The 10,947-nt window shown below is 58.0% G+C and overlaps 2 protein-coding genes across 8 annotated transcripts in view; both read right to left on the bottom strand.

Moving 5' to 3' along the window:
* Window positions 1-26: 26 nt before the first annotated feature.
* On the bottom strand, window positions 27-3,441 carry CD79A (CD79a molecule). Of its 2 annotated transcripts, none has more exons than XM_027079703.1 (5): window positions 3,310-3,441; window positions 1,652-1,945; window positions 1,217-1,335; window positions 609-677; window positions 27-479 (listed from the first exon to the last, which is right to left on the bottom strand). In XM_027079703.1, exons 1-5 carry the CDS (start codon window positions 3,383-3,385, stop codon window positions 366-368), a joined length of 672 nt encoding a protein of 223 aa, XP_026935504.1. In that variant the 5' UTR covers window positions 3,386-3,441; the 3' UTR covers window positions 27-365. The 2 variants fall into 2 exon arrangements, with proteins under 2 accessions (XP_026935504.1, XP_026935503.1); XM_027079702.1 differs by having other exon boundaries at window positions 1,217-1,434.
* A 3,754-nt stretch (window positions 3,442-7,195) lies between these two features.
* The window catches only part of RPS19 (ribosomal protein S19), a 7,687-nt gene continuing 3,935 nt past the window's right edge, over window positions 7,196-10,947 (bottom strand). For all 6 annotated transcript variants that reach the window (XM_027079704.1, XM_027079709.1, XM_027079708.1 and 3 more), the window contains exons 4-6: window positions 8,615-8,798; window positions 8,134-8,188; window positions 7,196-7,260 (exon numbers count right to left, since the gene is read on the bottom strand). In XM_027079704.1, coding sequence (XP_026935505.1) covers window positions 7,234-7,260; window positions 8,134-8,188; window positions 8,615-8,798 — 266 coding nt within the window. In that variant the 3' untranslated portion in view covers window positions 7,196-7,233. The remainder of the gene's footprint in view (window positions 7,261-8,133; window positions 8,189-8,614; window positions 8,799-10,947) is intronic.

Below are 10,947 nucleotides of genomic sequence, written 5' to 3' on the forward strand. Positions count from 1 at the left end.
TGAGATCCGTGACTCCTGCGAAGGTCTGCAGTTGGGAAGGATTTATTATCACTAAGTGGCCATGACAGAGCAGGGAGGGGGGAGGTGACACTAATGAGGCTGCTACAATCAGCTCCCCTAGAAGCAGCGACTAAGGGCTCATTACCCGCTGGATGGGGGGGGAGCCTGGGAAAGGCAGTAAGGGGAGGATTGAGTTAGGGTGTGGGGAGGGGATGAGGACGGTCTAGAGGGAAGAAGAGTGGCCACTCCCAAGGGGGAAGTTGAGTCAGGATACTCCCAGGAAAGATTGTGAAAAGAGAGCGGGTCCCAAGGAAGTGGAGTGAGACACGGTTTGGGTGCCCAGCTGGGGGGGCAGCCCGGCTGGGTCACGGCTTCTCTAGCTGAACGTCTCCGATGTGGAGGCTACCCACATCCTGGTAGGTGCCCTGGAGGCCCCGGGAGATGTCCTCGTACATGGAGCAGTCATCGAGGTTCAGGCCCTGGGGTGGAAACGGGGTGGTGAGCCTCAGGGCCCGGACGCCTGGGTCCCTGCTCCCCGGCCAACCTCAGGGAGGAACCCCGTAAGAGCCCCGCCCACAGACACGCACCTGTCCCCACCTTCCACTCACCTCATAAAGATTTTCATCTTCATAGTCATCCTGGACATCTGCCCCGAATTTCATGTTCTGCCACCGTTTCTGTTGGGGGATTGGGGGCCTCCGTGAATGGGGGAGAGAATGTGTTTTCAGACCCTCATGGAGGCCAGGAGGTGCTTTACCAGGAAGGGTAAGGGACATGCCCAGAGCCACATGTCCTGTAAATGGCAGGTCTCTCTGGGTCCAAGCCAGTGCCCTTTGGGCTGTCGCCACTGCCTGTTCTTCTCCACGAATAACAACAACAATAATAGTAAATGGCTGTAGTTGTCCCGCGCCCTAAAGGGAGACTGGTGCTGGCCAGAGACTCTGGGAGGACACCAGCCCCCATCTTCCCTGGCCTTGGCTACATCTGGAGGCGACGGCACTCCTGGGTAGACGGGGAGAGTTGGACATCTCTGTGGGGGGCGGGGAATGTGAGGACAACCCTGGGGGCAGACTGAGCCAGGACGCCCCTCCGGGCCCAGCGCCATGTAAAATGCTTTCCTTATATTAAATTCCTGACCCCCTCACAGCCCCTATGAGGGGGGGAGCTGCCATTCTGTCAAGTTTTAGGCGGGACCCTGGTCCCCGGCGTGGCTCACCCGGAACAGCAGCAGCGTCCCAGGCACCACGGCGCAGATGAGCAGGATGATGCCCTCGGCTGTGATGATGTTGTTCTTGGTGCCCTCGCCCATGTCCAGGAAGGGCCTGGGGAGTGGCTCTGTGAGGAGGGAGTGCCGCTCAGAGCCCAGCGCCTCGAGTCCTCCCCTCGCCTCCTGGCCACACCCGCATCGAGGCCCAAGACCACTGAAGTCCCCACCTTGCAGGTGAGAAAACCAATCAGCCACCGTGTGTGAGCCGGGGAGTGAGGATGCCCGAGATGCAGGAGCTCAGGCACTGGCTCCATCCCCCCCCCCCCCCCCCCCCCGCCCCGTCACAGGTGAGGAAGCCAGCGGCCCCAGCGGTGGAGTGGTGTGCCCTCACCACGCACGCGCACGCGGAGGTATGGCCCCAGCTGTGGGGAGCTGTGCACTCACCACGCACGCGGAGGTAGGTCCCACAGGAGCGCTGGACCTTCTGGCCTTCCTTGACCTGGCACCTGTACATGCCCCTGTGGCTCTTGGTCACCTGCTGGATGACCAGCTCGCCCTTGGGGCCCGGGCTTGAGAGCTCCATCATAGGGGGCCACGTGGAGTTGCCCTGGAGGATGCGCCACCATGTGATGTTGGGGTTGCTGCCGTTGTGTCTGCACAGGAGGCGGACCTCGTCCCCAATGCTCACCGTCACCGATGGTGGGCCCCAGTCCACCCACAGGGCCTGGCACCTGGGGCCTGCGGAGAGGCAAATGCGTGAGGGACCGTGAATGGAGACACAGGCCCAGCCCGGCCCCTGCTTCTACAGCGCTCCTGGCTGTGTGTGTGCATGTGGGGGTGTGTGCAGAAGAGTGTGAGTGACACACTGCTGGGGGGTCCCCACTCGCCTCTCCAGAGCCACCTCCTGCCACCCTCTCCATCCTGCTCCGAGCTTCGGCGCCACTGAGCTCACTGGCACTTGGGTAGTCGGGTCCCCAGTGCTAGCAGTGCCCCTGGCCAGGCAGCTCCTTCTAGAATCAGTTTGGGCATCACCTCCTCCTGCAGGCCTTCCTAGATTATTTTCTCACCCCAGCCCCAGCCTGGCCACACACCTGGCGCTTTATATATTGTGTATAACTGTCACAGAACCCTTAGACGTCGGTTCTCTCATTATCCCATTTTACAAGTGTGACAGCTGAGGCCCAGGGCGGCAGGAGTGGCTCAGGGGTTCGAACCCTGGCCCCCTGGCCCTGGGCCGCTTCCTGCCGGTTTGTGAGTCTGTCCTGCCCTGTGACCCTGGGCCTGCCCCTTGTCCTCCATTTGCGTAACTTTGTGTGTGTCACGCTGGGTGCCAGGGGTGAGTTCAGTGTTTGGGCTGGGCTGGGCGTTAGGGGAGGGCCTCAGCTAGGTGGTTGGCGGGAGGGGGCTGGGTGGCCCAGGCTGGGGAAGCCCCAGTTCTTGTGCCACTATCCCCCCCCCTCCGCCCCCTCGCTGCCCTCGGGCCAGTCCACATGGCTGTCTGTGGCGGGAGGAGGAGAGAGGTGGCGGCAGAGGCAGCAACCTGAGGGTCACGGACTCCAAACTCAGCTCCCAGTGGAAATTTGGGGTGACTGGCCACCTCTCTAAACTCCTCCGTCAAATGGGGTGGTCACAGCCCTGCCAGCTGGCCTTGCGTGAGAGAGGAAGGGGGAAGATCACCGGCTCCCCCAGCACTGAGAAGGGGTTCCCTACCTAGGGGATGGTGACCGGGATTCAAGGCAGAGAAGGAGAAAAGCTTTTTCTCCCCTGAAACTGAGCACTACCCACAGTCCCCTCCCTGCCCCCAGCTCTGGAGCTCAGTCAAGGGCAGCCTTAGTTCCTTATTTTGATCTGGGGGGACGAGGGGGTGCGGAAGGTGTCTCTCGCCCTGCCTTCCCCACGGGGGATGCCCCTTCAACTTCGCTGAGCCCCCCTCCAGCCTCCCGTTGGCCTGCTTGGGACGGTCAAGCAGATGCAGTTTCTACGGGGTCTTTTCTAGACCCCTCCTGCCAGCTCCTCTCCCGTCCCCACTGCCTGGGCCCTCTCAACAGTCTCCCAGTTCCCCCCCCCCCCCCCCCCCCAGCACCTGCCTGTTGACCACGTACCCATGCCAGCAGCGAAGATCAAGAGGAGAAAGATGGTGGCATGCGGGGTTTGGCAGGCTCGGGGACCCCCAGGCATCTTCTCCCAGTGGGTTGTTTTGTCTGGGTGGCAGCGGCCCTGGGGTACCAGATCCCACCTCGGCCGAGCCCCAAACCCCGCCCCACTTCCTGCCCAGCCCTTCGGAGATGGGCTCCACTGGCCCCGCTGCTGTGTCCTTTGGTTGTCAGGTTGGGGGCAGCCCCTGCCGGGAGGCTTCAGGCCGTGAGTGGGGAGGAACTGCTCCCTGCACCTGTGGCCGCCACAACTCCCCCGAGAGGAGGCTGCTTGGGTGGGGGAAGAGGTTGGTTTAAGGCCTGGCTCGTCACTGCAAAGGAAGCCCGAGGGAGCCAGAGTTCGGGGTGCCTGCTGCGCACAGGTGGTCAGGGGACGCGGGTGGCTCCGAGCCTGGTCTTTCCTCTCACTGGCCTTGGGCAAAACTTGTCCCCTCTCTGAGCCTCCGTGTCCTCCCTCCTTGGGGTTGGAAAAGAGGATTTAAAGAGGTTGTGCGTGCACAGCACTGAACACAGGGCCTGGCACGTAGTAGGTGCTCAGTAAATGTTAGTTACTATTAATGCTCATGAGGAATACGTGAGGCAGGCCCACCAGCTCCGTGACTAGGTGGTGGCTTCCCTTTCCAAGATTTGGCATTTTTAATTCAAGAGATAAGGATAAAAATATCTCCCTGATGTTGTGACATAAGTGGATGTTCCCGACACCCAAAGGGCCACGATGGGCTCTTTCTTGGTGTTCTTTCATTTCAGCCTCTCCACAAGTGGGCAAGGTAGGCCACCCCCCATTTTACAGTGGAGGAAGCTGAGGCCATCACAGAGAGGGAACACCATCACTGTTACTTGCCCAGTTTGTACAGTCTGGTGGTGGAGCAGGGATTCCAAGTCACTTATGTGTGACCAGCTTCCTTTGAGCATTATTGTAGGTCAAGTGGGAGGAAAATGAGGCCTGAGGGGTGGGGGGGTGGGGGAATGACATGAGGTTGTTTAGATGTTTGTGAGCAGTTAGGGGACCATCTCATACATGCGCGCACACACACACACATAAGGAGACACCATGAAAAACTTCATGGCAGGGAGATTTTTGGTAGCAAAAACTGGGAAACAGACGAAAAGCCCATTTACAGGAGAAGGGATGCATAACTTGAGGTACAGTCAGTCAATGGAGTAGCACACAGCAGAAGAGGCCGAGCTTTGCTTGTCAACATGGCTGCATCTCAGAAACAACAAGAAAATGAGAAGAAGTGTACTATGACAGGATCCGGCTGGCTTGTTTTCAAAAGGCAAAACAACAGCGTGTGCTGTTAGGGACACATGTGTCTACAGTAAAGGTGTAAACGCATGCAGGGGAGTGATACCCCACTCCCGAGAGGGGTTACCTCTGGGGGAAGCAAGGAGGTTGTGACTGGGAAGGGTACACAGAGGGCTTTGTCTGTCTTAGTTTTATGCCTTGTTTTACTTTTTAAGCTGGGTGGTGGGTTCATGGGTCTTATCTATTTATTTATTTTTGGCTGCGCGGGGTCTTCGTTGCTGTGCGCGGGCTTTCTGTAGTTGCGGCGAGCAGGGGCTACTCTTCGTTGCGGCGCATGGGCTTCTCATTGCGGTGGCTTCTCTTGTTGCGGAGCACGGGCTCTAGGCGCGCGGGCTTCAGTAGTTGTGGCTCGTGGGCTCTAGAGCACAGGCTCAGTAGTTGTGGTGCATGGGCTTAGTTGCTCCATGGCACGTGGGATCTTCCCGGACCAGGGATCGAACCTGTGTCCCCTGCATTGGCAGGTGGATTCTTAACCACTGCGCCACCAGGGAAGTCCCATGGGTCTTTGTTACACTATTATGTATATATACTGTTTTGCATGCTTGAAGTATTTTGTTTTTTTAAAAAAAGGTGCAACTGTCACCCACACAGAAGAACATGGGCCTCAAGAGTTCACACCTCCTGGGTTTGAATCTCAGCTCTGGTCATCTGAGCCTCAGTTTCTCTTCCTGTAATCTGGGCATAACCTCCCTACCTGTGAGGCTGTAAGAATATCAGTGTGCTTAGCACAGTTCCTAGGACACAGTTCCTCTTCTCTGGCCCTCGGGCCTTCCCTCCTTCCCTCCAGGGACCCAGGTGTTCTGTTGGGTCCCTCTCTGTACAGCAGGTCATTAGCCCCTCTGTACTAAAGTTCTTCCTATAACCCCCATGTAGGAAGAAGTCTGGATCCAGACGCTGCAGCCCTTCGGCATCCTTCCTGGCTGAGCCGGTTTCCAGGCCCTCGACTGCCTCCCAGTGGCTGAAGCCGCTGCATCGTAGGCCCTCTCAGGCTCGCTTGTCTGTCTGGGCACCTCCACCTCCCGCTTACCCAGCACCCTGGTATCTGGCACCGTGTGAGCAAACCAGACGCTTGGCATTGCATTCCCAGGACGACTCTGGGAAATATCTTCACCCTCACTCAGCAAAAGAGGAAACTTAGGCCCCAAACAAGGACTGGCTGAAGGCCATGCCCAGGAGTGTAAGCCTTTGGGCCTAATTTTCCCCACTTCTAAGGGACAGTGCCCTGTAGTGGCTAGAGCCCGGGTCCAAATGCTTTTGGTACCTATTTCACAGAGTATTAAGTGATATATTTATAAAGCACCTTGCACGTGGCAGGCTCTAGTCCAGTGTTTATTCAGATCTTCCAGTCCTGACAACTTCCAGGCTGGGGGGAAACGACACCTCCATCCCCCCTGGGTGCAGGGACTCTTTGGTTTGATACTTTCCATTTTGGACATCTCGGGGCATCAGGTGTGCCTTTGAGCCAAGACTCGGCACCTCCCCGAATCCCTCAGGTAGGAGTAAGCAGCTTTACAGGCAGGAGCACAAGGCCGAGGGTAAGTCTGCTCAAGGTCGCACAGAATTCTGGGCAGTGTTGGAATCTGAACCCAAGTCATTGGGAGTTCAAAGCCAGGCTTGGCACTGGAAGGAAATGGCTTTGATCTGAGGAGTAACTTGGGATGGGGGAACCTCAGGGGTCTTGGCCTAGCCAGCTCAGGCCCAGCATCTTAGTTTTCCCCAAATGGGAGGTGGGCCAGGTCTCAAAGCGTGAAGGGGACCCTTCCAAAGCTTAGCACCTGCCTACTGGAAGCCCTTTGCACCTCCCACCTGGACCAGGAGACCAATCACAGGTGGGGCTCCCGTCCCATTAGTGCAAAGAGCCAATCAGCATGCAGAACTGTGGTGGGGGGCGACACCAGGAAGGCCCTGGGAACTTGGCCTCTAGGCAGGGGCCATGCCCCTCCCTCTGGGAAGGAAGTAGCAGCCCCCTGCCCGCTGGGTCCCTGCTGCAGCTTCAGCACTGCATCCCAATTCTTGGGGCAGGTACAGCTAGCTCCATCTTACAGCAGGGCCCAGGCCAGAGATCCCCAAAGTGAAGGCTCCCGTGTAGGTCAGGAAAAGGACGTGTATACTAGGCAGGTCACCTTGGGCTGGAAGCACACGAAGGACCGCCCCGAGTGACTGCTTTCCTTGTCCACTTCCTTCCAGAGAAGCAGCACCTGAGCCCCAGGGCCCTCCTGTTTTGTTCCAGCAGGGTCCAAGGCTCCACGTGGGGCCACTGCTTGAACTTTCCGTTTCTTTTTCTGAGACCCGCAAAGGCAAGGTGTGGGAGAGGAGCAAGGGCCCCCTGGGTCTTGCACCACCGTCTCGCCCACTTGGGGCAGAACCGTGTGAACCTGGAAGGCCAGGCCTCAGGTTTCCGAGGCTGTTGAGTACCACAGCCATCCAGGAAAGGCCCTGGCCCCCCTCTTTCTCAAGGGAAGTGCAGTGCAGTGCAGCACTCCTTCCTCTTGCCCGGCCACCCCCCAATCAAGAGACCCAGACCAGGACTACGAACGAGGCAGTTTATTAACCCAGCATCGTTTGTTCTAATGCTTCTTGTTGGCAGCTGCCACCTGTGGAAAAGATGAACAAACAGTTAAGATCAGTTGTGGGGTCTGTGTTCAAGCACGTCACAGTAGCTCCCCAGTAGCTATGGGGTGCCAGGCACCCTGATTCATGGTTTACATGTATTCATCTCATCCGATCCTCACAATCTTGGGTATCCTCCTTTACAGAAGGATAGAACTGGGACTCTCAAGGAAAGAGAGCGTTGTCGTGTGTTTCCAACATCTGCCCATCACTCCACACTGCTGTTTGTGCCAGGCCCTGCTCTGCCCTGAAGAGCCACCTTCTCACTCCAGGCCACCCCCAATCCCCAAAGGGCTGACACCTCCGTTCTCTTCTGACACTTAAGTGACTCAACAGTCCAAGACTCCCAGGAGGCCCGAGTCAAGAGGTCATGCCAGACCCCGGGGGCCTCTGTTGCTGTAGCTCATGGAATCCTCACCACCTCCCTCCGAGGCAGCCAAAAGCAGATCTCTCTACAGGCGGGGAGCCTGGCTCCAGGTGAAGGGACTCTGGCCCAGGGTGTCTACAGTCAGTCAGCATCTGGATGGAGACCTGGGTTCTCAGGCACCCCAACACTCAGTAAGCATGAAGACTAAGGAAGAAAACACTGCAGCCGGGATCAGAAGGCTGACCAGGAAGAGGGAGTCGCGTGTGCGGGAGCGTGCCCTGCAGAAGCCAGCCCGGCGAGCCGCACCCTGGGCCTCCCTTCACCCAGGCACCTGCATTTTCAACCAGCCCCCACAGGAAGTCTGTCAGAAACGTTCTTTCTCCTGCACCCTCCTCCCCTGGGCTGTGCCCCTCCAGGGGAGGAAACTCCCATCTGACAAAACCCAGGCTCCAGAAACACCCAGGCGGTGACTGAGGTACCCACCCCTCACCTGTCCAGCGATTCTGTCCAGATCTCTCTGTCCCTGAGGTGTTAGTTTGCGGCCCCTGTGGGAGAGAAGGGTCATATAGCCCCAGGTGAGTGCAGGCTCCCACCAGCGTCCCTGATCCCTGCCAGGCCTCTCCTGGACACGAGCCAGGCTTTCCAAGAAGGCACCTGGCCACAGGACCACATGACACCAGCCAAGTCCCACTGAGGTCCCTAGTCGGCTGCATTCCAACAAGCTGGAGGCTGGAGTGGGAGCTCCCCTGGGAGCTGATGGGGTGCCGTTTGTGCAAGCATTAGATCAAAAGCCCCGAAAAATCAATTGGGAAAAGCTAACGAGCAGGCTAATGAAAGCGGACAGTCGCTAAATTACCTTCCTGGAGCCTGGAGTAGTTAGCCAGAGAGGTCGGGGGGAGGCCCCGCGCTGTGCACTATTCTGAAGAACCCCCTGCCTGGCTGGGGGGCAGGTGCACCGCCCCCCCACTTACCCATCTTGGTCCTTTTCCACCATTTTCAGCCCCTCCAGGGCCTGGAGGACCCGCCGGGCCACGCTCTTGGAGCCTCTGCTGAAGTGGCTGGGCATGACACCATTCCTCTGACGCCCCCCGTAGATCTTGGTCATGGAACCAACCCCAGCGCCGCCCCGGAGGTACAGGTGCCGTGCTGTGGAAGCTGGGTGGGAGGCAAGGGAGACTTGAGAACCCTTCTCAGGCAGAGAAGACGCTTCTCCACAGCTGATGCAGCCTTAGGAAAGGGCCTTGCTCAAGGTCACAAATCTAGTTGTGTGCGGCAGCAGATTCTCACCTCACCGTTTTACAGTCAGGGAAACTGAGAACGTGAGAATGCACGCCAAGCCCCCATACCTGACCACCCCCCAGTTCAGGAGACTGGCGTGCACAGGCAGTGGAGGGACTGCCGTAGCCACGTGACCGGGCAGGCAACCCGCCCCCCGCCCCGGGACTTGCTTAGCTGTTAGTGCCCAGCTGCGCTGCGAGGTGGACCTGAGGTTCTGTGGGGAGAGTCTAGCAAATGTTTAAGCCGTGACTGTCCCCCTTCATCTGCCTGGGAGCTCTGAAGGGCAGCAGAGCTGGAGAAGAGACCTACTGATCCCCAGCGCTGGAGAGCTTAGGTAACAGTGGTAGCAGAGCTGACATCCTATGCAGCGGATGTTCCCAACCCGGAAGGTGCGTCACCCACTCTGTGGACTGGGATTCTGGTCCCTTGACGGGCTTGGGCAAGTCCCTCACCCACCCTGGACAGCCTCCTTGGAAATCCTCTTCTGTTCAACTGGAACACTTGCCTGCCAGGCCCTATGCCATCTGCTTTTCACTCTCTCCTATAAGGCGGTAACATGGCCTTAGCAGCCCGTCTGATACTGTGGCCTTGGCAAGTCACCTACCCTCCTCACCTGAGAACCGGGACAAAAAGTACCTCATTGAGCGCTACTGTGAAGATGCCATGAACGCGTTAGGTGCTACTTTCCTGTATGGAAAAGGTTAAACTCCACAGAGTACTCCTGGGCTCACGCCACAAGCTCCGTAAGGACAGCCCCTCCAGAAGGTTCTGCTCTTCTACCTCAGGGGGCCACTGAGGTTTGAAGAACTGGGGCCCAGATGCTGGCCATCACACAGCCCTGCCTGGCTGAAAGCTCAAAGGTAGGGATTCAGGTCACCGCAGAGACCAGCACGTTAGGTTCACCTTAGTCCTGAAAACGAACGGGGGAGCCGAGGACTCATTCCTTCAATAATGACTTGCGCCAAGAGTCCCGGGGCGCTGGGCCACCTCCATGACCCTCCAGTGTCCTGAGCTGGGGGGAGGGGGAAGTGGCCAGGTGAGGTAGGCTCCTCCTTCCCTCCAGCTGCCCCTCCCAGAGCAGTTCCTGCGCACAACTTGTTCTCAGCCTCTCTCCTGCCCTCTAAGACCGTCTCCGGATGCAGCCACAGGCTTCAGGGGCCAACAGTGCAGCACAAACCATGGCCACTTCTCCAGGACCACTGTGCAGCCTCTCCCTGATACCACTGCCTTTGTCCTCCGCTCACTTTAGAACCCCTCCTTGGTTCTTTTTGTCCTCACCCCACCCCCCAGATCAGGGGTCTGACCCTCTTCCAGGCACCAGGCAGCCCACCCACTGCCAGGATCAAGAGTCACCTGTTACAAGCCACCCCCCACAATCTTTCTGCCAGGAGCGACCTCATGGAAAACTCGCCTTGAAGACCAGTGCAAATGCCCAACGGCTACGGCCACCCCCCTGCACCTGTCTGCTCACGCCCTGGCTCTAGGTGGAGATCTGCTCTCCCACTTGGGCTGCGGAAGGCGTAAGAGCCTTACAAAGGGGCTGAGATGAACACTCCTAACTTCATGAACGCCCGGGAGAGGCTGCACACTAGAAATGAATCTTGCTGAACCAGGACCAGCGCTCAGCCCAATCTCAGCATGGAAAGGGGCGGGCTGTCTGGTACATGGGGTCTGAACCCCAACACTGCCCCCTGTGAGCTGCGACAGAATCCACCCCCTTCAAGTGGTCTGCGCCATGGTACTGAGGGGAACAACTTACTTCAACCCTGAGCAGTGACTGGCAAGGAACAAACTCCAATAAAGCTCAACCTTAGTTTCTCCCAGGGGGAGCTTCACGTCTTTCTTAATGACGCATAAAATCATCTGGTGCAGGAGAATTCCCTGGTGGTCCAGTGGTTAGGACTCTACCCTTTCACTGCAGGGGCCTGGGTTCAATCCCTGGTTGGGGAACCAAGATCTTGCAAGCTGAGCAGCACGACACACACACACACACAGACACACAGACACACAGACACACACACACACA

This window comes from Aethalodelphis obliquidens, unplaced genomic scaffold, assembly GCF_003676395.1.
Source record: "Aethalodelphis obliquidens isolate GAN/ISIS:26980383/991018 unplaced genomic scaffold, ASM367639v1 scaffold43, whole genome shotgun sequence".
In the NCBI taxonomy this organism is placed as follows: Eukaryota; Metazoa; Chordata; class Mammalia; order Artiodactyla; family Delphinidae; genus Aethalodelphis; species Aethalodelphis obliquidens.

Coding starts and splice junctions, on each gene's coding strand:
- CD79A (XM_027079702.1), bottom strand. CDS start 3,385: ATGCCTGGGGGTCCCCGAGCCTGCCAAACCCCGCATGCCACCATCTTT. Junction 1,435..1,651: donor GACCTACCTCCGCGTGCGTG/GTGAGTGCACAG, acceptor CTCACCTGCAAG/GTGGGGACTTCAGTGGTCTT. Junction 480..608: donor AAGATGAAAATCTTTATGAG/GTGAGTGGAAGG, acceptor TTTCCACCCCAG/GGCCTGAACCTCGATGACTG.